We start from the raw sequence: 22,365 nt of genomic DNA, 5'->3' as shown, positions 1-22,365 counted from the left end.
ATGGATCAGATTTATCAGACCATCAGGAAGGACCATACTCACCTTATGAGGATTCGGATGCAGAAGACTCCATTCCTTCTGCCCGCAGAAGAATTTTCATTTGGGGAAACTCTACACTCAATGAGGGAACACTTCCAATGGCAGGGTCAGGATTTTTCTGATTCTAGGAAAAGGCTAAGGACTTTTACACTTACCACAGCATAGGCCTTTAGCCATACCACCTGTACTATCAGTTGTTGATGATGCATACAATGATGCCAGTTCTGCCCCTGATTCTCTTCCCCTGGCCCCTGCCAAACCTGACAGATATTACAGGGTCCCGGGTTCTCACTTCCACTTGTATAAGGCCCATGCTGCAGACCCAGAAACCATTTCTCAGGGCCCTAAGGGTGTTGCAGCTGCCTCTGCCAAAAACCCCCTACCCTCTGAAAGAGAATCAAGAGCATTAGAGAGATGGGGTAAAAAGGTTTATACATCTGCTACTCTTTCCGCCAGGGCTTTAAACTGTCAATTTCACATGATACAGTACCAGGAATTTTTGTTAGATCAGCTGAATAAAAAGCTTTCCTCTCCTGAACCTTTAGACCGTAAGTCCCTTCAGGATTTGGTACACAACTCTCAGCAGGTCAGTAATCATTTCTTAAAATGTGGCTATGATGCACTGGAGGCTTCATTTAGATCAGCTATGACTGGAGCACGGATTCGCAGGCATGCCTGGCTAAAAGAGCAATCCTTGCCAGACCATGTTAAGTCTAAACTCCTTGATGCCCCTATGGAGAAACAAAGTTTATTTGGCTCCCCTGCACAGGAGGTTCTAAAGAAAGTGGAAGAAAAAGCAAAATCTGTGCAAACAGTGAAGGATTTTCTGCAGGTCCAACCTCCGAGGTTCAGCAGAAATTGGCCTTCAAAGAATTGGTCCTTTCCAGACGCCTCCAGAGCACAGAGAGGCAGAAATAGACGCCCAAGAGGCAGAGGTCAATCAAGGGGTGCCTACAGGGGTCGTCAGTGGCAACCTGCCAACCAGAGGAGTACCGCCACAGCTGCGACTGCAACCACTTCCACAGGACAGACACAATGACTTGGCTCTGATTCCGCCTACCAGGGAACAACTGGAAGCACCCTTGGGCGGAAAGCTAGCTTTATTTTCAAAAAACTGGCATTGCATTACAGGAGACAAATGGACTTTGCAAACAATAGACAAAGGCTACAGGTTTCACTTCCACACTTTACCAAAAAATAGAGGAATGCCAAACCTTCCACCAAGCCAGAAGTCAGAGGCTGTAAAACAAATCATCAACTTACTAAGGATGAGAGCAATAGAAAAAGTACCATCTATGGAACAAGGCCAAGGATTTTACTCCAGACTATTCCTTGTACCAAGAAAAGAAACTCAATGGAGGCCTATTCTCGACTTGTCCGCACTGAACACATATCTCATTGTACCAAAATTCAAGATGCTGACCCTACAGCAACTTCTTCCCATGTTGGGCAAGGAGTCTTGGCTGGTGACTCTAGATCTCAAGGAGGCATACCTGCACGTCCCTATACGACCAGATTGCAGAAGACACCTCACATTTCTTGCAGGATCAGAGCATTATCAATTCTCAGCATTGCCCTTTGGCTTATCTACTGCGCCCAGAGTATTCACGAAATGCCTGGCATCAGTAATTGCACATTGCACGCTTCAGTGAATTCAAATCTACCCATACCTGGACGACTGCCTAATACAAGCGGACAACAAGACAAAAATAATAAAGGATTTGGCCTATGTCATACAACTGCTGCAAGTCTTGGGATACACAGTCAACATACAGAAGTCAAGACTAGTGCCATCCCAAAGGATAACATTTTTGGGTGCAGAACTGGACACAATAACTCAGATGGCTTTTCTCACAGAAGAAAAACAAAAGCAACTACCAGTCTACTTCATGGCATTGACAAGACAAACTCAGCTTACTGCAAGGAAAGTCCTGCAGGCCCTGGGTTACATGGCATCCTGCATAATCTTGATCCCACATGCCAGGCTGCATATGAGAAAATTACAATGGTACCTAAGGAATGTATGGTCTCAACACAGACACAGTCTAGAAACCATGATACCAATCATTCCATGCCTGAAAAAGAATTCCTGTGGTGGGCTCAGGCCTGCCAGACCAACAGAGGGTTGCCTTTCCACAAACCACAACCAAGGCAGACCATCACCACGGACGCCTCAGACTTAGGCTGGGGGCACACATGGAAGACAAGTGTATCCAAGGCCTATGGTCCCAAGACCAGCTGAATCTACACATAAATCTAAAGGAGATGCTGGCAGTGAAGCATGCAATCGAGGCATTCAAATCATTCCTCCAGCAAGGACACCTGCTGATAAGGACGGACAATACCACAGTCATGTGGTACATCAACAAACAGGGAGGCACGCATTCCTACCCTCTATGCCGGATGGCAATGGACCTGTGGAACCTAGGCCTGAATCTCAACATTCAACTGCAGGCCAGATTCGTACCAGGAAAAGAGAATTCACTAGCAGACAGCTTAAGCAGAACTACCACGGATGCTCACGAATGGATGCTGCATCCAGACATCTTCAAAACCGTAACAAAGAAATGGGGAATGCCAGAGATAGACCTGTTCGCCTCCCCACTCAACCACCTACTGAAGAAATTCTGCTCAAGAGAATACCACCCACAAGCCTGGAGGGTGGACTCCCTTTCTTTCAGCTGGAAGGCCCTGACCGTTTATGCCTTTCCACCTCTCCCATTGATGTACAAAGTTCTACTGAAGATCAGGGAGGAACAGCCAAAGGTAATTCTGATAGCTCCAGACTGGCCAGGGCAGCATTGGTACCTGCTACTGAGAAGCATGTCTTGGACGAACTCATGGCCTCTACCTCTATGGCCTTTACTTCTAACGCAGAACAACTACAAGACCCTGCATCCAAACTTGAAAACGCTGCAGCTAACTGCCTGGAAAATTGCATAAAACAAAACCATCCTGTTTTATCTCAGAGGGTCAAGGACATTATCCTGGAGGCTCGCAGACCCTCCACAAGGAAAACATACTCAGCCAAATGGAAGAGATTCCTCATTTGGAGTGCATCAAAGGGAACAAATGTCACACTGGCAAACCTAGCACACATCCTAGAATACTTAGCAGAACAGTTCCACAATGGCCTGTCCTATTCTTCCATTAAGATTCATGCTTCAGCAATTTCAGCAGAGTACAACATGGATCCTCCTAACTTCTCTCACCCTCTCCTCAGACAATTTTTAAGAGGGATCAAAAATGTAAAACCTCCAAGGAAACCACCTCTTCCTGCATGGGATCTCAATTTTGTGCTGGAAAAATGAACACTTCCCCCTTTTGAACCAGCAGCATCAGCAGAATTACAGTTCTTATATTGGAAAACTGCCTTCCTTCTAGCAATCACTTCAGCAAGAAGGGTATCCGAGTTACAGGCATTAATGGCAGTGCAGCCTTTCCTTATCTTTCACCAGGATAGAGTGTCTCTGAGAACCAATCCTACTTTCATGCCAAAGGTGGTATCCAGGGTATCCTTGAACCAAGCTATTCATTTACCTAAGTTCTTCCCTAACCCACAGAACAGGGGGGAAAAACTACTGCACACCTTGGATGTACACAGACAACTGCGCAACTATCTGGACAGAACTAACCAGCAGAAAAACTGACCAGCTTCTGGTAGCATATGCAACAGGAGTGCAAGGAAAAGCAATTTCCAAACAGACAATTTCCAAATGGATAGGAAATTGCATTCGATTCTGCTACTCTTTTCACGGAAAGACAACTCCTGAAAATATCAGGCCTCACTCCACAAGAGCTACAGCCACCACTACAGCTTTCCTACGAGGAGTGGCTACCAAAGACATTTTAGAAGCTGCTACTTGGAGCTCCGTGCATACATTTGCCAAGCATTACAATCTTCCTTTATACTCCAGATCCCGAGCAGGTTTTGCAACTGCAGTTTTACAAGGGATCTTAACTACACCATCATTATCTTAGTGCCTTCTCCCCCAGTTTGGCTATGGTATTCTACCCATATGTTATGACTGCAGATGCATCCTTGAAGGACATAGTAGAGTTTTGTACCTACCATAAATGTAGATGTCCGATAGGTATGCATCTGCAGTCAGGATTACCCACCCTCCTTCCCCTCTGTGGTATTCCTAGGGTACTTACCCCTTTCTTAGCTAGCTGGGGGAATCTATTATGGTGTATTTGTTTGTATGTATATATGTATATATACTGTTTGATTTCTACTGTTTGGAATTTTCTACTTTTATCCAAATTTAGCCTTCCTAGAGGGCACCTGGCATCTGGGGCAAGAAACACTGAGGAAAATGGCGTCGGCTGATGCCTTTATACCCCAGGAGCTATGACGTCGGGTGAAGTGCGACATCAGCCGAGGCCAGACCCAGACTTTGGAATCCGGCTGACTGAAGGGCTGCCTTAGGCAGGAAAACCCATATGTTATGACTGCAGATGCATACCTGTCGGACATCTACATTTATGGTAGGTACAAAACTGTACTTTTCTGACATTCAAAAAGGGTATTATGAGCTATTACAATTGGAATCACTTAAACTTTCAACTTTTCCTCCTGTTCTAACTGCTTTATTGAATATGTTTGCAGCCACTTCTTTGGCTCCTGTAAGTCTCCAGCCTTCAAGAAGCCATGCTGCTTTTATAAGGTGTCTGAGGATGTTAAATACCGTTACAAATGTCCTTCTTAAGACCCTGCTGTAGTGTCTTTTTCCATGGACAAGGCATTCAAGCTCTTATTCTCTTCCAAACTCCTCCCTTCTAATAAAGACAGTTGTGCTATGGATAGACTGGTGAAGAAAGTCCATACTTCAGCTACCATGGCATTTAGGGCCATAAACTATCAGACTCATATGATCAGGTGTGTTCTGGCTGTTTTGTCCTAGCTTGGGGGGGGGGGTCACACCTTCTTGACTCTGAAAGCAAGACACCTGATCTTTCTTTGTTAAGTTCCACTTCTCAGGCAGCTTGCCATTCCATCAAAGGACACATCCTCTACAGCTGCTGGCTCAGGTTCAGTTATGAAGAGATACTCTTGGCTATGCCTTCAGGCCTTACTGGGTGATATTATGGCCACCCTTTTAGATGCTTCTTTAGACAACCAGAATATTTTTGGCACTGCTACTACAGAATTATTTAAAACTCAAAAATTTGGAGACAGGAGATACAAAAATTTGTTTAAGGTCCTGCATCACCTTACCTTTGTCTTTTAGAGAAACTACCCTTCCATGTCCGCCTATGTGTGTAGTCAGCCTTGTCAACCTCCTTGGGGCAACAGGGTTTCTAAATGTATACTCTGTGATAAATCCATTCAAACTTCCAAGGATCAAAAGCTCCCTTTTCTGGACAAATCTGCCTCTATCTGACATAAATTGTCCCCTCACCTCAGCCAGTTTCCCGTATCTTTCAGGCTTTCCCTCTCTCTTCATGTTTGGCAACAGATTACTTCAGACTCTTGGGTCCTTTCCATTATCCAACATGGTTATTTCATGGTATGGAAGTCCCTTCCCCCTTTCTGGTCTTTCTCAATCTCCTCCAGATGAATTTCCCCAATTTTCAGGGGTCCTTGCAGGATTTTTTGGCTGAAGGGACTATTCATTCTGCTCTAGTATCCCATCAAGGAACAGGGTTCTATTCCAGGATGTTTCTAGTTTCCTGAAACGAAGGGCTATAAAAACCTATCCTGGACCTATCTTTATCTCAACACCTTTATAAAGGTTCCCTCCTTCTAGATGCTTTCCCTCCAGAGTCTGTTCCCTCACTTGCTTCCTTGGACATTTCTAAGTTCTGTAGACCTGTAGGATGCCTATCATCTGGAAGTTTTTACATTTCTCTCTTTTTTCCTCTCGTTTTCAGTTCTCTGCTTTGGCCTTTGGTCTTCCTACAGCCCCAAGGATATTCACCAAATGTCTGGCCTCTATGGTAGCTTTCTTCAAGATTCTGGGAATCAGGATATTCTTGTATATGGATGATCTGCATCTACAGGCTCCGAAGCAACCCTTGCTACTTTAAGATTCATGCTTTACCATGTTTTGCCTGTGAAGTCTGGAATTTACTGTCAGTTTCAAGAAGTCGGTCCTGACCCTTTCCCAAATCACATTTTTCTGGGCTACAGATTTCAGACCATTCCAATGATGGCCTTTCTTCCATCTCCCAAATTTATGTCTTTAACAGCCTACTTCCAGTCTCTATTCCTCCTTTCTGCCTTTGCTGCAAGGCAATTTCTCAGAACCTTGCGGTTTATGGCATCTGTCATCCCCAAGATTTCTCTTGCCAAGCTTCACATTAAAAAACTTCACTGGTACCTTAAGACTGTTGGCTCTAACATTGGCTACAGCATTGCCACCCTCTAGAGTTTCCAGTTCCTCTATTTCCTTGTTTCAGACTCAAGTTTCATTGGTGGATTCAGCAGCTTTCCCACAATCTAGACCTGCTTTTTCAGACTCCTACTCCTACTTCAGAACTTTTCACAGACGCTTCAGATCAGGGATGGGAAGCTTCCTCTAACAAGCTGGGGGTTCAGGATCTCTAGCCCCTCCATCAGATGTCAAACCTCATCGACATCAAAGAGATGAGTGTGCTCATTATTTCTCTACAGGCTTTCCATTCCCTCTGGGCTACAGGTTCTTTCTCCAAGTTGTAACAGACAATACCCCAGTTGTGTGGTCCATCAACAAACTAGGGGGCACAAAGTCTTATCTTCTCTGCAGACTGGCTCTTTAGGCCTGGGATCTTGCTGTCCACCATCCGATGACCTTTCAGAGCACAACCTTATGGCATGTCCAAAATGCAACCTCATGAATGGATGCTTCACAGGGAGGTGTTCCTGGCCATTGTACATTGGTGGGATATTCCTTGAGTGGATCTGTTTGCATCACCTCTGAACAGACAACTTCCTTGATTATGTTCCAGAGTTCCAAGTCCTCTGACTTGGAAGGTTGGTGCTATGTCCTTTTCGTGGAAGGGAATGTTCTCATATGTCTGTCCCTCCTCTTCTTCTGCTCCCCAGGGTCCTACACAAGACCATGAAGGACTCTCCCAGAATCTTGCTGTTGATTCTCTTTTGGTCCAGACAGCACTGGTTTCCCCTTCTCTTTCATCTGGCCAGTAACAATCATCACAAGTTACCTTACTGGGGTACACAAGACAAGGGGTCTGTCAACACTTTTCTGCTGACATGCTTAGGGTTATGCAGGAGGCCAGGAAACCCACTTCCAGCAAATCCTAAGTGGATAAATGGAAGAGAGTTTCTGTTTGTTGTTCAAATTTGACCTGGATCCCTTTTCTGTAGGGGGTCCCCTTCATCATTTCTTATTTGTGTGAACTGCTCAGTACTGGCTTAGCGTATTCCTCTGTTAAAGCTGGCCTCAGTAGACTCTGTTTGTCTGCCCTTGAACCTGCTGTTAGCTTCTCTTTTTGAGGTGAAACAATTCCTTAAGGGTGTCCTTCATATCAGGCCCCTCAAGAAAACCTGTTCCCTCCTTCTTTAGACCTTAATTTTTCAAGGAAAAAATTAACTCGGGCTCCATTCAAGCCCACCTCTTTTTCCTCTTTGCAGTGTTTCATCTGGAACACTGTTTTGTTGGTGGCCCTTAGTTCTGCCAAGAGAATTTCCAAATTTCATGCTGTGATGGCATGTCCTCCCTTTTGATTTTTCATAGAGACAGGGTGTCTTTAATTAATAATCCTTCTTTTATGCCCAAGGTGGTTAATGATTTGCCTCTCAATCATTATATCCCATCCTTCTTTCCTTCTCCACAATCTGAGAAGGTGCTCCCCAACTAGGATTTACATAGACAGCTCCGATATTATTTAGATAAGACAAAGGCTATCCACAAATATGAGCAGCTTTTTGTTTCTTTTAACAGTGGGACATTGGGTTTGGCAGTTGCTAAACAAATCATCTACTCCTGGATTTCTAAGGATATTTCTTTTTGCTGTTCCTTTCATGGTAAGCAGCTTTCATCTTAAGTACAAGATCATTCTATGAGAGCAGTGGCCTCTTCTGGAGGTTTTTTCAAGAGTCTGGATACTATATCCATTCTAGAAGCTACTGCCTGGTCTTCTGTCCACGCTTTTACTAAACATTATAAGTTGGATGTCATTTCTAGAGGCACAGCAGTGTTTGCCAGGGCTATCCTTCATGGGTTTGTGGAGGGTTCCTCTTTGTGTTCCTCCTATCTTTTACAGTAGCTTTGATAATCTCTCACTTGTAATGAGTACTGCAACAGTGATAAGGGAAAGACGTAGTACCATTGTGTAAGATCCTACCATAACAGTAGATGTCCTACTTTTCACTGTTGCAGTATTCAGTCTTTCTTTTCTGTTGGGAACACACTGCTGGCTGAGGGGTCTTTTCCTTTCTTGCCCTATTTTTTCTTTCTGCTTTCTTCATGGATACACATGCCTTTTTTTTCTTGGGGTTGCTCTAGTTATCCTGGAGCCCCTCAGTTCTGAAGAGTGAGTGAGAGTATGTCACCTTCATTCCCTACACCTGCACAAGGAGCATACTTCTAATATATGACGCTGAGGGGATATAAAGGCTTTGGTGTATTGGCAGGATGTTGGGCTAGACTCAGCAGGAGATCCCACATGTAGTGAATACTGCAGCAGTGAAAAATAGAATGTGAAGATTGGGTAAAGATGGATGAAGGCTGTCAGCCTAGCCAAATAGAATTTGATACATAATTCTATCATTTGTAAATGGGAAATGTTGAATTTAAAACAATGTGGCAACATTGCCATCTGCTGTAAAGAAAGATAAGTCAAGCATGTCTTGTTGTTCTTTTGAAAATAAAATTATTTCATCACTGCCTTTGATGTTTTACAAATTGGCTCTGGTCTAGCTAGAAGAAGGCTTCCTGCCTATTGTTTTAAGACTAAAGTTAATGGCCAGAAGTTACATGTGGAATGTCCTTTATTGCTCTAAGTGTAAAAGACTGTAAATGCAATTTCTGTGTGGCCTGGGAACCAGGAAGGTGTAAAAGATGATGTAATGTTTAGCAGAACTGCAGTTTCAATTAAAACAGTGAGAACCAGAGATGAATAAGCATTTTTGTCTGACTATTCAACTCAGCACTGCCTTGCTCTATGTAAGTAAGTTACTTTAGAAGTATGTTTTCTTGTAGCAATAGCTAGGACTATAAAGGTTAGACTTAGTGTTTTTCTGTTATGTCAGAACTGTACTACTGAATTATTTTAAGTTTCTGTGTGATCTCTGAACTCTTGAATAGCTCTGTGGTGTGGTAGTATTGTCTTGTGTTTTTAGTATTTATTAGTAAATATTTTTAAACCCTTTTCCACTGTGGCTGGTTTGTGTAGAGATAAGTTAAGCATGAGAGTACATTGCATATTTATTGTACAAAGCTACTCTAATAAGCCTTAGACTGTTTAGTCACACTTACCAATTGGATAATAATATTGCACAGTAATAATTGGACACCCTTTTAAGGCCCTTTGGGTAACTGATAAATATTAGCTGGTGGTGGCAGTAATTACTACCGTATAGTCTGGGTAAAGGGGCACAGCTGGAGAATCTGTGTCAGCCTTTCCCAAGAGTGTCTGTGAAGTTGTATAAATACTTATCTCAAAGTGTGTGTGTGTGTGTGTGTGTGTGTGTGTGTGTGTGTGTGTGTGTGTGTGTGTGTGTGTGTGCGTGTGTGTGTGTGCCTGTGTGTGTGTGTCTGTGTGTGTGTCTGTGTGTGTTTGTGTGTCAGCTACTTGGGCAGGGACATGAAACACTGGTTGGACAGAGAGGGTACTGGAGGTTAGCTTGCCAGCTAGGCTGAGATTGGGACCCTATAGCTGTGCCAGTGGGGAGTCTTATTGTGGACCTGGGGAGCAAGGGAGCGACCAGCCCTGGACTGATGGTGATCTCTGTGTGCTCTTAAGGGAAATTGCACTTTACTGTGTGTGTATTTGTTATCCTTTCTCCTATATGAGACGCCCTCTCTGGTGTTAGTGGTGAGGGTTGAGGCTCCTTGATTGCTGGGCCAGGGCACGGGCATCCCATAGAACATCTACTGTTATGGTAAGATCTTACTTAACTGCATTTTCTGAGATGTAAAATTATTTAAAACAGTGGAGTACATTTTGTATTGCAGTGTTAACTGCTACCATCTAATTAACTGAATTATTTCTCAAGTACGAAGATTAAAAGTTTTACGATTTTGCCCCCATACAAAGAATATGGTATAGGAGCAGTTATAATGTTCCAGTACAACTTAGGGGAGGATCATCTGCAGATATGTTAGCAATGGATATTGAGTTTCCATCAATATCTTTTAGGATAGAGAACGATTTGGAGAGTATCTTTGATCTTGGCCATTTTCCCTAAAAGTATTCACTGCTTAAATGTGTTTCAGTTCTTAAGTTTCTGTCGTGGATCAGGGTTGAAAATGTTCATTGTAGATTTTTTATTTGTCAGAGGTTGCTGTAGTTTGCTGCAGGGTTTTGTACAGATAATATTTGCAAAACATCTCTTTAAGTGCCTTTAATTAACTATGCAAAACATACTTTACTAGTTTAATGGTCTAAACTGTTATGAGTGTATTGTAGTTTCAGTGCTTTTGGATTTAACGTTGGCATACTGAGGTAGTGTCATATATGGCAATATGCTGTATTGTCCTAACAGAGCAGAGACTGGCTCTTACTCCATTTGTATGTATCGCAACAAATTTGAACTTACAACTTTGAACAGAGTTTGTATAAAATAAAGTACTCCTAACCAAATGTAAGGTTTGGGGACTTAAAGAAAATTCAATGTTAATGTTTTGGGAACATTTGTAGGATTTGTTGTACATCTTTACCAAACATTCCATCATGTTTACCTGCAGGATTTTTTGAGTGTCGCAATTGTTGGACTGCTCTTCCTGGCTGCTTCAATTGCCTATGCTGCCACTCATAGCAACACTGATTTGGAAAAAACATCAATTGTAAGTAATGTATGTATATGTATTAAATGTATAGATGCAACAGTATCAAGCAAAGCAGATGAATTTAAAGTATACTTGGCTGTGATGGACATACACCGAAAGTTCTTGTTTTTCCTACCTATGCCTGTTATTTATTTAGAAGTGAGCTACAGGTGTCTAAAAAAGAGAAGTACATTTTAGACTACACCAGGAGCTTACATGAATGGAAACTTAGCTGTTAGGTATTAGGAATATATCTTTACAGAATTTTATAGTGTTTGGTTTCTAATTTCTGGATAAACCCAAGAGTCTTATGTCATTGTGAATCTTGAAAGTCATTGTGTTGTTTATACTGTTATATCAGGATACTTTTGCTTTCAGAGGTACATAGAATACTGCGGCATCTTACATATGCAATTAATTCCATATTCTTGGATTATGATGTACAAGAAATGTATCCTTTTTGACATTAACATTTATTGAAAGACACTTTGCCACACACTTGTCCATTTTCTTTTTTTATTAGTGTCATAGTTTTCAGAATAGATTAATAAATCCAGCTTTGACAAACTGTAGTGTAAAAGTAGAAGCCACAAAAATAACTCAATCAGAAAATGGCTTAGAAGTTGGATTCAAGTCACCCTTAAATAATTTGGGACAAATAGTAATAGCGAAAGATAGTTTACTTATTCGTGTTATTTTAATTCATGCATTCCCTATATAAAATGTCTTTGGACCAGATGCTTAATTAAAAATGTACAGAAAACTGCAGTTTGTTCTATATTCAGTCATTTTAAAGTTTTGTAAAGAGGGTGTTTGTGAAATGTCCCACATAATTAAGTGCATTTCCTCGAGGACAGATTTTCATTTCAATAAAACTGTTGAGTTCATGTTTAAGGTTTTGACTTTGTATATGCATTTTTTTGTCTTTTCTGCCTTTTTAACGTTTAGCTTTTTAATTTGTGTGCTGTTCAACAATTTCCTACAAACTGTCGACATAATACAGTGCATTTAAACCGTACTTGTTTCTGGAGCACCACACATTTAAGTCTGCCAAGTAACTTGAGAATATATGATCTGATGTCAATTTTCATTCTGTCCTCAATTGATGGGTTTGGATCAGATCCCTCAGATCTGGCTCAGCCATTGCTAAATCTCGTGGCAACCTAGAACTGTTGAGCTTCTCCCTTACCCAGAATGCACCAAACCCAATTACATCAGATCTCATTTGCTGCTTCCAGCAAAAGACGTGGTTCTTAGTTCTCTTGAGCTTGGGTTATAGTATGTGCTTAAAACTTTATTTATCTTCTAAATTTTTATATATTAGTCTGTTATCTTGTTAGCCTTTTACTCGCTTTCCCTTTATCTTACCTTCAGATAGTTTTTGATTCTATACTTAATGCCATTTTTTTCTCTGTCCACTTTCTTACCTGTCTGGTAATCTTGGTTACTGTTGTTAGTAACTCTCTTCCTTTCCACATTGTTGTAGTCCTTTCATACCATTGTTGGTATTTTTTCTTTTTCATTTAAAAAAAAAAAACTGTCAGTCTTTTTTTTCCATTGCAGATTTACATTAGTCATCACTGTCTTTTGGTCTGTCACTACTGTTTTTTGACCTGTCATTGGTGGCTGTGTTTAAAGTTGTCATCATGTCTAAGAAAGAAGCTGCTGGATTTAAGAAGTATTGTAAATGTGGACACAAAATTCCTCTTTCAGATGCGCATAGCTTATGTGTTTATTGCTTGGCGCCTCTGCAAGAAGACTGTTATGTTTCCCATGCTTTTATTCCCAGGGCCCTTGTAGAACATAAAAATAAATTGATACTAAAGGGATTACTTCCCTGTTCTTTTGGAGAAGCCATTTCTGGAAACAAGTTTCTCAAATCAAAAGAAAAGGTCACAGCAGCATCTCCGAAGGCTTCTTCATCTTCATCAGCTTTGGAGTCATTACAGAAAAGAAAAAGATGGGTCTGACATCAACCTTGGATACGAGAAAACTAAAATTATCAGATCTGACCCCTTCAGATCCAAAGAAACAAAAACATAACTGATTCTACTGCTTCGGATCAGATGCAATCATCCTTTAATCCAAATTTAGTCTGTCCTTCTAAATCTGACTCTTTACCTAGGATGAGGTATTCGCCCTCTCTGGATCCGGTACCCTCTCATGTACCCTGGCCTTGTTTGGAAAGACCGTAATCTTCTTAAAACCTCCAGAAGTCTTATTGAAGAAGACATGGAAAGAGTGGTAAGAAAATTTCCTCCCCTGATGCCTTCAGTGGTTTTTTGGATCCAAACCACCCTGATCCGCCTACTTTGGATCTGAGGTTCTTGGTACCCTTGGGTCTGAAGCTCATTCTGAGTGCTCCCAACCTTGTCAGGTCTTGAGAGCTCATGGAGGCAAAGCTTCCATGTTGGCTCTGAGGTGTTGTGGTCGACTCCAAGATTTTTGGAGCTGTCCCTGTGCCTTGGGTCATTTGCAGTGGATAACTCGACTGCAGTCCAGCTTCCCCCTCAAGGTTGTTGTCCTTGGAGCAGGGGGGAACCAAGATCCAGAAGCTTGTCTTATCGGATCTGGGGCCTTCTCTTTCTCTGGAGCAACCTGCATTTGAGGCTGCGGTGAGAGTTTTCTCTGCTTCAGCAGAACAGATGGCTCTAACCCCCCCCCCTTGTATCCTAGATCACTAATCTTGATGTCTCACCATTCAGAGTCTCAACAGGTCTTTCCACTTGGACAGTCAGTACCAAGACTCCAGGCTTCCCCAGAGGGAATTTTGATCTCTTCTTCTAATACCTCTCCAGAGCATCCCACTTAAGAGGTCCCTAAGAAGAAGACCTGCAAAAGGAAGCATTTAGACTCCCCAGAGGAGCCCATCACTGAAGATACAAATTTCGATGAGGGTGAAAGGTCCCCACTTTCACCTTCTGAAGATATCTCCTTTGGAGACATCCTAGAAATTCTTAGACAGAGAGATGGCTGGATGCCCAGCAACTTAAGGTCTGAGGAATCTGTTCTCCTGGAGGCCTTTAGTCCTGGACCCTCTACCCTCCTGGCTGACTCCAACTGCTAATGAACTCATTGAATTGATCTCACAGTGGGTGTGGAAGGATCCAGACACCGAAGAACCCATTCCTCAGAGACCAGACAGGATAATGGCAAACCCCACATATAGGTAGTTCTGGAGTAAAGGGGTTCCTGTTGATGCCATGGTCATTGCTGTGGCCAACAAGAAGGAACTAGCTGAAGAAAGTTCCACTGTCCATCCCCTCAAAAGGGAGTCGCAGGCAATGGACAGATTTGAGAAGTGTGTATACACCTCACCCACCTTTGCACTGAGGTCTCTCAATTGCTTGACACATTTTACAAGATTACAGAGGGATTTGATAATGCAGTTATCAGATACCCTCTCGGGTGTTGTTTCTGAGCAAGTTCCGACCTCTGTAACTTCCCAGCTGACTACCCTTCAGTCCATATCCAATTAATCTATAAGGGTGATCTCAAACATAGCAGAGGGAACCTCAAGGGCAGCGTATTCAGGCCTTTCCGTAAGGAGGCATGCCTAGATGTGCCTTTGTGACTTTGTGGAGCTCTTCAAGTCCTCTTTCATCAATGCTTCCTTTGACGGAACATCCTTATTTGGCCCCAAGTTAAAGGACACTCTGTTCAGATGTGAGAAGGATAGAAAGACCCTGTTGGCTGTGGGCATGTATTTTTCAACCCCTCAATAAACCTTTTCCAGGAATCAGAGAGGTGGTTCAAAAAGTATCAGGGTCCTTTCCAGGACACATGTAGAGGAGGTTTCCCCCAGAGGCAGAGGAGGGAACCCAAATAGACATTGCCGCCCTCGCAGCAGAGGTGGCCCGCAGAATCAGGGATGTTCTTCGTGTTTCACTGTTGCAGTTATCACACTTGGGTTATCCTGCCAGTGGTAGCCCTCAGTCAGTCCGAATACAAGAGGCTTAGTATTTCTGCGATGGTTGCTGTCGCTCCAGGACTGATGTCAGGTTGTCAGTGGTATAAAATCAGGAAGCCAATGCCATTACATCAGTCTTTCTTGCCAAGGAGCCCAAAGCAGAAGCAGTTCGCACTAGTGCCGGTTGGCCGCTACCTGAGTTTTTGTTTCTGAATTGAAGTTGAAGTCTTCTAAAGCTAAGTACCCCATTGGGGATCCTTTTTTCTTGCTCTAACCAATGTCAGAAAAAGTTAACAATTGTCTTGCCAGTGGAAAGCAAATACCACACCGAGATTTCCATTCTTACTGCGTCACCTGTTTAGGCCCAGATCACGACGTCTCTCGCTGTCGGTTTTGTGCTTTGTTCAATGCCAGAACTATACATCATGGGACCCTTATTGTAGCTAAATATTTCCGATCTCGATCTCCGTATTCCGAAATGGCTTCAGTAAGCCATCTGACTACCGATCTTCCAAAAAAACGTAAGGATAAAGACAGACTGCACAGGTCCAAAACTGCCGACGATGCTTCCGTTAATCTAGTCGCCAGTTCGCTGGTCCTCTGTGAGGAGCTTTCACAGCCCCTGATGCCCACTTCTGTGGATTTGCAGGCTGCTACAGAGATCCGTTCGGAGTCCGGTATGCCGTGAGACTCTTCTTTGACTAAGGATCCTGCAGATGTCTCTAGCTTGGATGGGTCCAGAGCTGCTGAGCAGGCAACAGTTTCCGAGGAAGTTCTTCACACTACCGATATTTGACACAAACCGAAGACTTCTTTCCCGTCTTCAGTTCTTTCTAAAACTACCAAGTTTCTGAGGCCCAGGGTACAAACTACGCCTAACAAAACGATGACCCAAGCTCAAACACCTGCTTCCATGCCTCATTCTCAAATGCTTAAAATGGTAGAAGACCTTGTCATGCTTATTAGGGGAAGCCAGCCTACCCCATCCAAAAGAAAACGTGATTTCTCCCCAGCAGTTTTATCTGACCAGGAGTCCGATGACTCTGAGGTCTCTGAATATGAAGACATGCAACCCTTGTCTGCTTATGAGGATTCAGAGGTAGAGGAATCCATTCCTTCTGCCTCTCCTCCAGAGGATTTTTAATTTTGTGAAACCCTACGTACTTTAAGGGAGCATTTCCAATGGGAGTGTCAGGACTATCCTCAGTCCAAAAAGAGACTCAGGGAAATCTTATATTTACCACAGCACAGACCTTTAGCCATTCCTCCTGTCCTGGATGTTGTGGATGATATCTTTATGGAATCCAGTTTAACTCCTGACACCCTCCCACCTGCTCCCAGGAAGCCTGACCGGTATTACAGAGTTCCTGACTCTCACAAATTTCTTTTCAAAAATCTTACTGCTGACCCAGAGGTCATCTCCCAAGGATCTAAAGGAATAAAAACAACCACAGCTAAGAGTCCCCACCCCCTCGAACAAGGATTCCCAAGCTTTAGACAGATGGGGTAAAAAAGTATACACCTCTGCAACTCTTGCCATTAGAGCACTAAATTGTCAGTTCCACATGCTGAAATACCAGCAACATACCACGGAACTCCTTAAACAAAAAATATCCACCTTTCCGGCTTGTGCAGAAAGTAGACTTACAGGAACTTATGCATTATGCAAGCCAAGTTACTAAACACACCTTGCAGTGTGGCTTTGACGCCCTCAAAGCATTCTTCAGGTCAGCAGTTACAGGTTCTGTACTTAGAAGGCATGCTTGGCTTAAGGAACAGACCTTGCTAGACCATGCCAAATCAAAACTATTGGATGCACCATTGAGCAAAGACAATTTGTTTGGCACCAATGCAGAAGAGGTCTTCAAAAGGATGGAAGAAAAAACTAAATCTATGCAGACAGTTAAAGATTTTTTACAGGTCCAGCCTCTGAGGTTCAGTAGGCATTGCCCATCCAAGCACTGGTCCTTTCCGGCCCCCACAAGGCCAGCTCAGACAAGACCTAGGGGTAGCAGATCCCCCAGATAACAGTCCCAGGGAATGCAGAGATCTAAGCAAAGAAGTTCTTCCACTTCAAAAACAGGGAGTGCTAAGCCACCCCTCTATGGAAAGAACTCACAATGACTTTACACCTCCACTCCTTACCTCTGCCCACTTGCTTGTGCCCCTAGGAGGAAAACTCTCTTCCCATGCAAAAAATTGGGCCTCTATCACCGACGACCAATGGGTCGACAGCATAGTGACCAAGGGATACAAATTTTATTTCCACCCTCTGCCAACCCCAAAAGGGTTCCCAGATCTTCCTCCAAACCAGTGGGCAGAGGCACAAAACCAAGTCCATTCCCTGCTCTCCATGAGGGCAATACAGCCTGTTCCAGCAGAGAAGATAGGCCAAGGTTTCTATTCCAGGCTTTTCCTGGTACCCAGAAAAGAGGGCACCTGGCACCCAATCCTCGATCTGTCAATTTTGGTGATACCAAAATTCAAAATGCTCAACCTCCAGCAGTTTCTTCCCGTGCTATCCAAGGATGCTTGTTTATCCACCCTAGACCTAAAAGAGGCCTACCTACACATCCCAATCAGGGATTCCTGCAGGAAATATCTACATTTCAGGGTAGGATCTATGCACTTTCAGTTCTGTGTGCTTCCCTTTGTCTTATCCACTGCCTCCAGAGTTTTCACAAAATGCCTGGCTTCAGCCATTGCTTTTTGCAGACAAAGGAATATTCAAATTTACCCCTACTTAAACGACTGCTTGATTCAGGCAGACAGTCAGGAAAAGCTGTTACAGCACCTGACCTTTGTACAGAACCTACTGACCTCCCTGGGGTATACTATAAACAAAAATAAATCCAAACTAGTACCCACTCAAAACATTGTATTCCTGGGAGCAAGCCTGGACACAGCATCCCAGATGGCATTCCTTACTCCAGAAAAACAAGCCTATCTGACAGGCTACTTCTCTCAACTTGCCACTAGAACCCAGTTATCCGCAAGGAAAATCCTGCAAACTCTAGGGTTCATGACCTCTTGCATTCTACTCATTCCATATGCCAGACTGCATATGGGGAAACTTCAGTGGTACTTAAAAAGCCTTTGGTGTCAACACTCTCAGGACCTGGAAACTATCATACCTATGATACCCTGTCTAAGGAAAGACTTTCTTTGGTGGGCAGCAGCATGCAGCCACAACAAGGGTCTTCCCTTCTCACAACCCCACACTGCCCAGACCCTAACCACAGATGCATCAGATTATGCCTGGGCGGCAGGTGCATTCAGGGCCATTGGACCCCAAATCAAATATATCTGCACATCAACTTAAAAGAGATGCAAGCTGTTCAGCATGCTGTGACAGCTTTCAGACCCCTGCTCTCCCCGGGGCCTTTACTGATCAAAACAGACAACACCACAGTGATGTGGTACATCAACAAGCAGGGAGGAACTCACTCTTATCCCCTCTGCAGGCTCACTATGACCCTTTGGCACATGGCTTCAGCCATGCAAATTCACCTGCAAGCACAATTCCTGCCAGGCTCCCAAAATTCTCTGGCAGACATCTTAAGCAGAAATCTCCTAGACCCACATGAGTGGCAGCTAGACCACAGCACCTTCAACCTTCTAACCCAGAAATGGGGCACCCCGAAGGTGGACCTCTTTGCCTCCCACAACAATCACCAGCTCAGCAAATTCTGCACCAGGGAACCTCACAGCAAGGCCTGGATAGTGGATTCCCTATTTTTCCAATGGGTAAACCTCTCAATCTATGTATTTCCTCCTCTACCTCTACTTTCAAGGGTACTACTCAAACTAAGGGAGGACAAACCAAGAGCAATCTTGATTTCCCCAGACTGGCCACGCCAGCACTAGTACCCACTGCTGCGCAGTCTGTTTCCCCTGCCACCATGGCACCTACATCAGATTCCAAATCTCCTGTCCCAGCAGAATGGAGAATTCATGCATCTACAACTGCAGACCCTGAACCTGGCAGCCTTGCTTATTCCCTGACCTCTCCTCCAGTTGCTAGCCTAAGCAAGCAAGTCCTGGATGTTATACGTGAGGCCAGACACCCCAGCACTAGAAAATCCTATGCTGACAAATGGAAAAGTTATTGCACTTGGATCCAGGCTAAAGGAGCTGAAACAGCACAGCCCTCCCTACCTCTCATCCTGAATTACCTTGCAGACCTACTACACTGGGGCCTATCCTGCTCTTCTATTACAATTCACGCCTCTGCCATCTCTGCTCATTACAGCACAGAATCACCTCTCCTTTCTCACCCTCTCATCAGACAGTTCCTAAGAGGGGCTAACAATTTAAGGCTACCCAGAAGAGCACCTACCTCAGCTTGGAACCTTAACTTTGTGTTGGAAAAGCTCACACTAACCCCCTTTGAGCCTGCAGTTTCAGCAGAGTTAAAATTCCTCTCCTGGAAAACAGCCTTGCGTCTGGCCATCACTTCATCTAGAAGAGTTTCAGAGTTACAAGCACTCATGGCTGTAGAGCCCTTCATCATTTTTCATGCTGACAGGGTCTCCCTCAAGACTAACCCAACTTTCATGCCTAAAGTGGTGTCTAGTGTGGTTCTCAACCAATCAATTCATTTGCCCACCTTTTTCCGAACCCACAAAGCAAGGGGGAAAGGATTCTGCATTCTCTAGATGTGCTCAGACAGCTCAGATTCTACCTGGATCAGACTAAACCTCTTAGGAAGACTGACCAATTGCTAGTCAGCTTTGCAGCAGGGGCAGAGGGCAAGCCCATATCCAAACAATCTCCAAATGGATAGCACACTGTATCCATTTCTGCTACAAATACCACGGGAAACCGTCCCCTAAGGGGGTCAGAATGCATTCCACCAGGGCAACCTCCACCTCTGCAGCTTTTCTCAGAGGGGTCCTTACCAGGGATATCCTGGAGGCTGCAACACAGAGTTCTGTTCATACCTTCAAGCATTACCACTTGCCTATCTTCTCCAAATCCAGGGCAGGCTTTGCAACCGCAGTCTTGCAGGGCATCCTAGCCAGCCCCCAGTGTTCTTGACTGCCTCCACCCTTTTCTTCAGCTTTGGGAATCAACCCAAGTGTGATGACTGCAACAGTGAAACATGAAGAACATAGTACAGTTGTGTACACTTACCATAAATGTGGATGTTTGAGTGTATTCACTGTTGCAGTCCTGGTTTCCCACCATCCTTCCCCCTTGTCTATCTTTTTTTCTCCTCCTCACTCCTTACAGGGATTTTTGGTATTTACTTTCTATGGGTGGTGTTCTTCCACCATAACCTAGCTCCCTATTTGGAGGCTGCTGACATTTGGGGCAAGAAAAACTGATGTAATGGCGTCAGCTGCCTGATTTTATACCACTGACGACCTGATGTCAGTCCTGGAGCGACAGCAACTGATGCAGAACTACTAAGCCTCTGGTATTCCAGCCAACTGAGGGCTATCCCTGGCAGGATAACCCAAATGTGTTGACTGCAACAGTGAATACACTCAAACATTTACATTTATGGTAAGTGTACACAACTGTACTTTCCAGAGATTCTTTCTTTGATGGACCCTACCAGCACTCCTGAAAGGAGGCCTGATTGTCCACCTCTGGAAGCACTCAGGGGAAGATTATCCCTGCACCAGAGAGCCTTGCTAGATATAACAAAAGGTACTTGTGTGCAGAGGATTATTTCCAGAGGCTATATAATACCCTTTTTCCTTCCACCTCCAATTTCAAGAAAAATCCCAATGTTCCACCCAATCAGAGAGAACAAGCGATGATTTAAATGCAAAAGCTGCTAGAAAAAAAAGAGTCTTTCAAGAGGTCCCCCCAGACCAGATAGAATCTGGAACTTACTCAAGGTTCTTTTTAGTGCCAAAGAAAACGGGAACTGGAGACAAATTCTAGATCTCACCAAACTAAACAAGTCAGTTCAAAGAACCAAGTTTCGGATGGTCATGGTTCAGTCTATTCTCTTTTTTTTTTGGGCAAGGACGACTGGATGTGCTCAATAAACCTTCAGGATGTGCACTATCATATAAAGATGAACAGACGATGCAGAAGGTATTTATTCTTCTGGCTGGGAGCCAGTCATTACCAATTCAGAGTACTGCCCTTTGGACATGACACAGTCCCCAGGGTGTTTACCAAATGCATAGCAGGAGCAGCAGCTTTTCTTAGACTGCAGGGATTCTTAGAGTTTCCATACTTAGATGATTGACTTCGCTCTGAAAAGGCATCAACTCATATTGGCAAAGGACCAGGTTCTGCAGACTTGTTCTCTTCTGGGAATAACCATAAAGTATGAGAAATGTCATCTACAACCTATCTAGAGACTGGAGTTTGTAGGGGCAGTTCTCAATAAGAAAACTACCATTGCATCCCTGCCACTGTCGAGAGTCCAAACAATAAGGCCGCAAGTCAAAAAGATAACCTGCAAAGCCACGATTTTGGCCAGTTTGGTCCTTCAAGCCCTAGGATCTGTGGTGACAGCAACAGCATTAGTACTGCTAGCCAGACTGACCATTGTGTGGCTAGCATACATTGAAGAATTCTCATGTAAAATCTATGTCTTTCCAGTTGAGAATCACTCAGATGTGCAAGAGACACCTGGCCTGGTGGATTCCTTCACATCAAGTTCTTCTAGGCCATCCATTCACCCCCCCCCCCAGCCCAAGGCCATAGTGACCACGGATGCTTCCCAGTTAGGGTGGGGGGGGGGCATTATCCTGATAACACATTCCAAGACACCTGGTCCCCTGAGGAGACCAAATTGCATGTACATGTCCTAGAGATGAGAGCAGTCCTGCCCTTAGGAAGCATTGCAATGCAAACTAACAACATGCCAGTGGTCTGGTACATCAACAAACAAGGAGGAACCAAATCCTACCCATTGGGTCGAGAAGCTCACAGGGTGTGGCAGCAGGTGATCTCTTCCAACTGCTTTCTCTTAGGAATGCGCATTTCAGGGAAATCCAGTGTGATAGCAGGCAAATTGAGCAGGTGCATTCTTCCACCCAACGAATGGTCCCTCAACAAGAAAATTGCTGGCAAGATCTTCCGTCAGTAAGGCCAGCCTTGCTGCAATCTATTTGCTTCCCCCGAACAACAAGTGCAGCAACTACTTTCCCCTAATCCCCCTAGAGGAATCTCTGAGGGATGCTCTATTTCACGATTGGCCCCTGGTCTCCTGTATGGGTATCCACCTATTCTGTTAATTCCCAAATTCCTTCAGAAAGCTTTCAGTTTGAAGAGCAGGGTCATCCTCATTGCTCCATATTGGCCTCAACAGATTTGGTTTCCCTTTCTTTGGCCTCACCTGATTCAGCCATCTTGAGTTTCTGGATCAAACTCTGGATCTTCTCTGTCTCACCCACCAGATATGATACACACAAGTTTGTCAGACCTCAGGCTGACAAACTTGTGTGTATCATATCTGGTGGGTGAGACAGAGAAGAGATATGATACACACAAGTTTGTCAGACCTCA

General features: G+C 43.9%; 1 protein-coding gene across 1 annotated transcript in view; it reads left to right on the top strand.

Moving 5' to 3' along the window:
* CMTM6 (CKLF like MARVEL transmembrane domain containing 6) overlaps positions 1-22,365 on the top strand; it is a 513,325-nt gene that overhangs the window by 410,342 nt on the left and 80,618 nt on the right. Inside the window, exon 3 of the mRNA XM_044066642.1 lies at positions 10,896-10,994. Within this exon, the coding sequence (XP_043922577.1) occupies positions 10,896-10,994 (99 nt within the window). The remainder of the gene's footprint in view (positions 1-10,895; positions 10,995-22,365) is intronic.

This window comes from Protopterus annectens, chromosome 3.part1 (genome assembly GCF_019279795.1).
Source record: "Protopterus annectens isolate FY-2018-M chromosome 3.part1, PAN1.0, whole genome shotgun sequence".
NCBI classification, from domain to species: domain Eukaryota; kingdom Metazoa; phylum Chordata; order Ceratodontiformes; family Protopteridae; genus Protopterus; species Protopterus annectens.
Note: the sequence above shows the minus strand (reverse complement) of the source record. Positions and strands in the feature narration are given on the sequence as shown.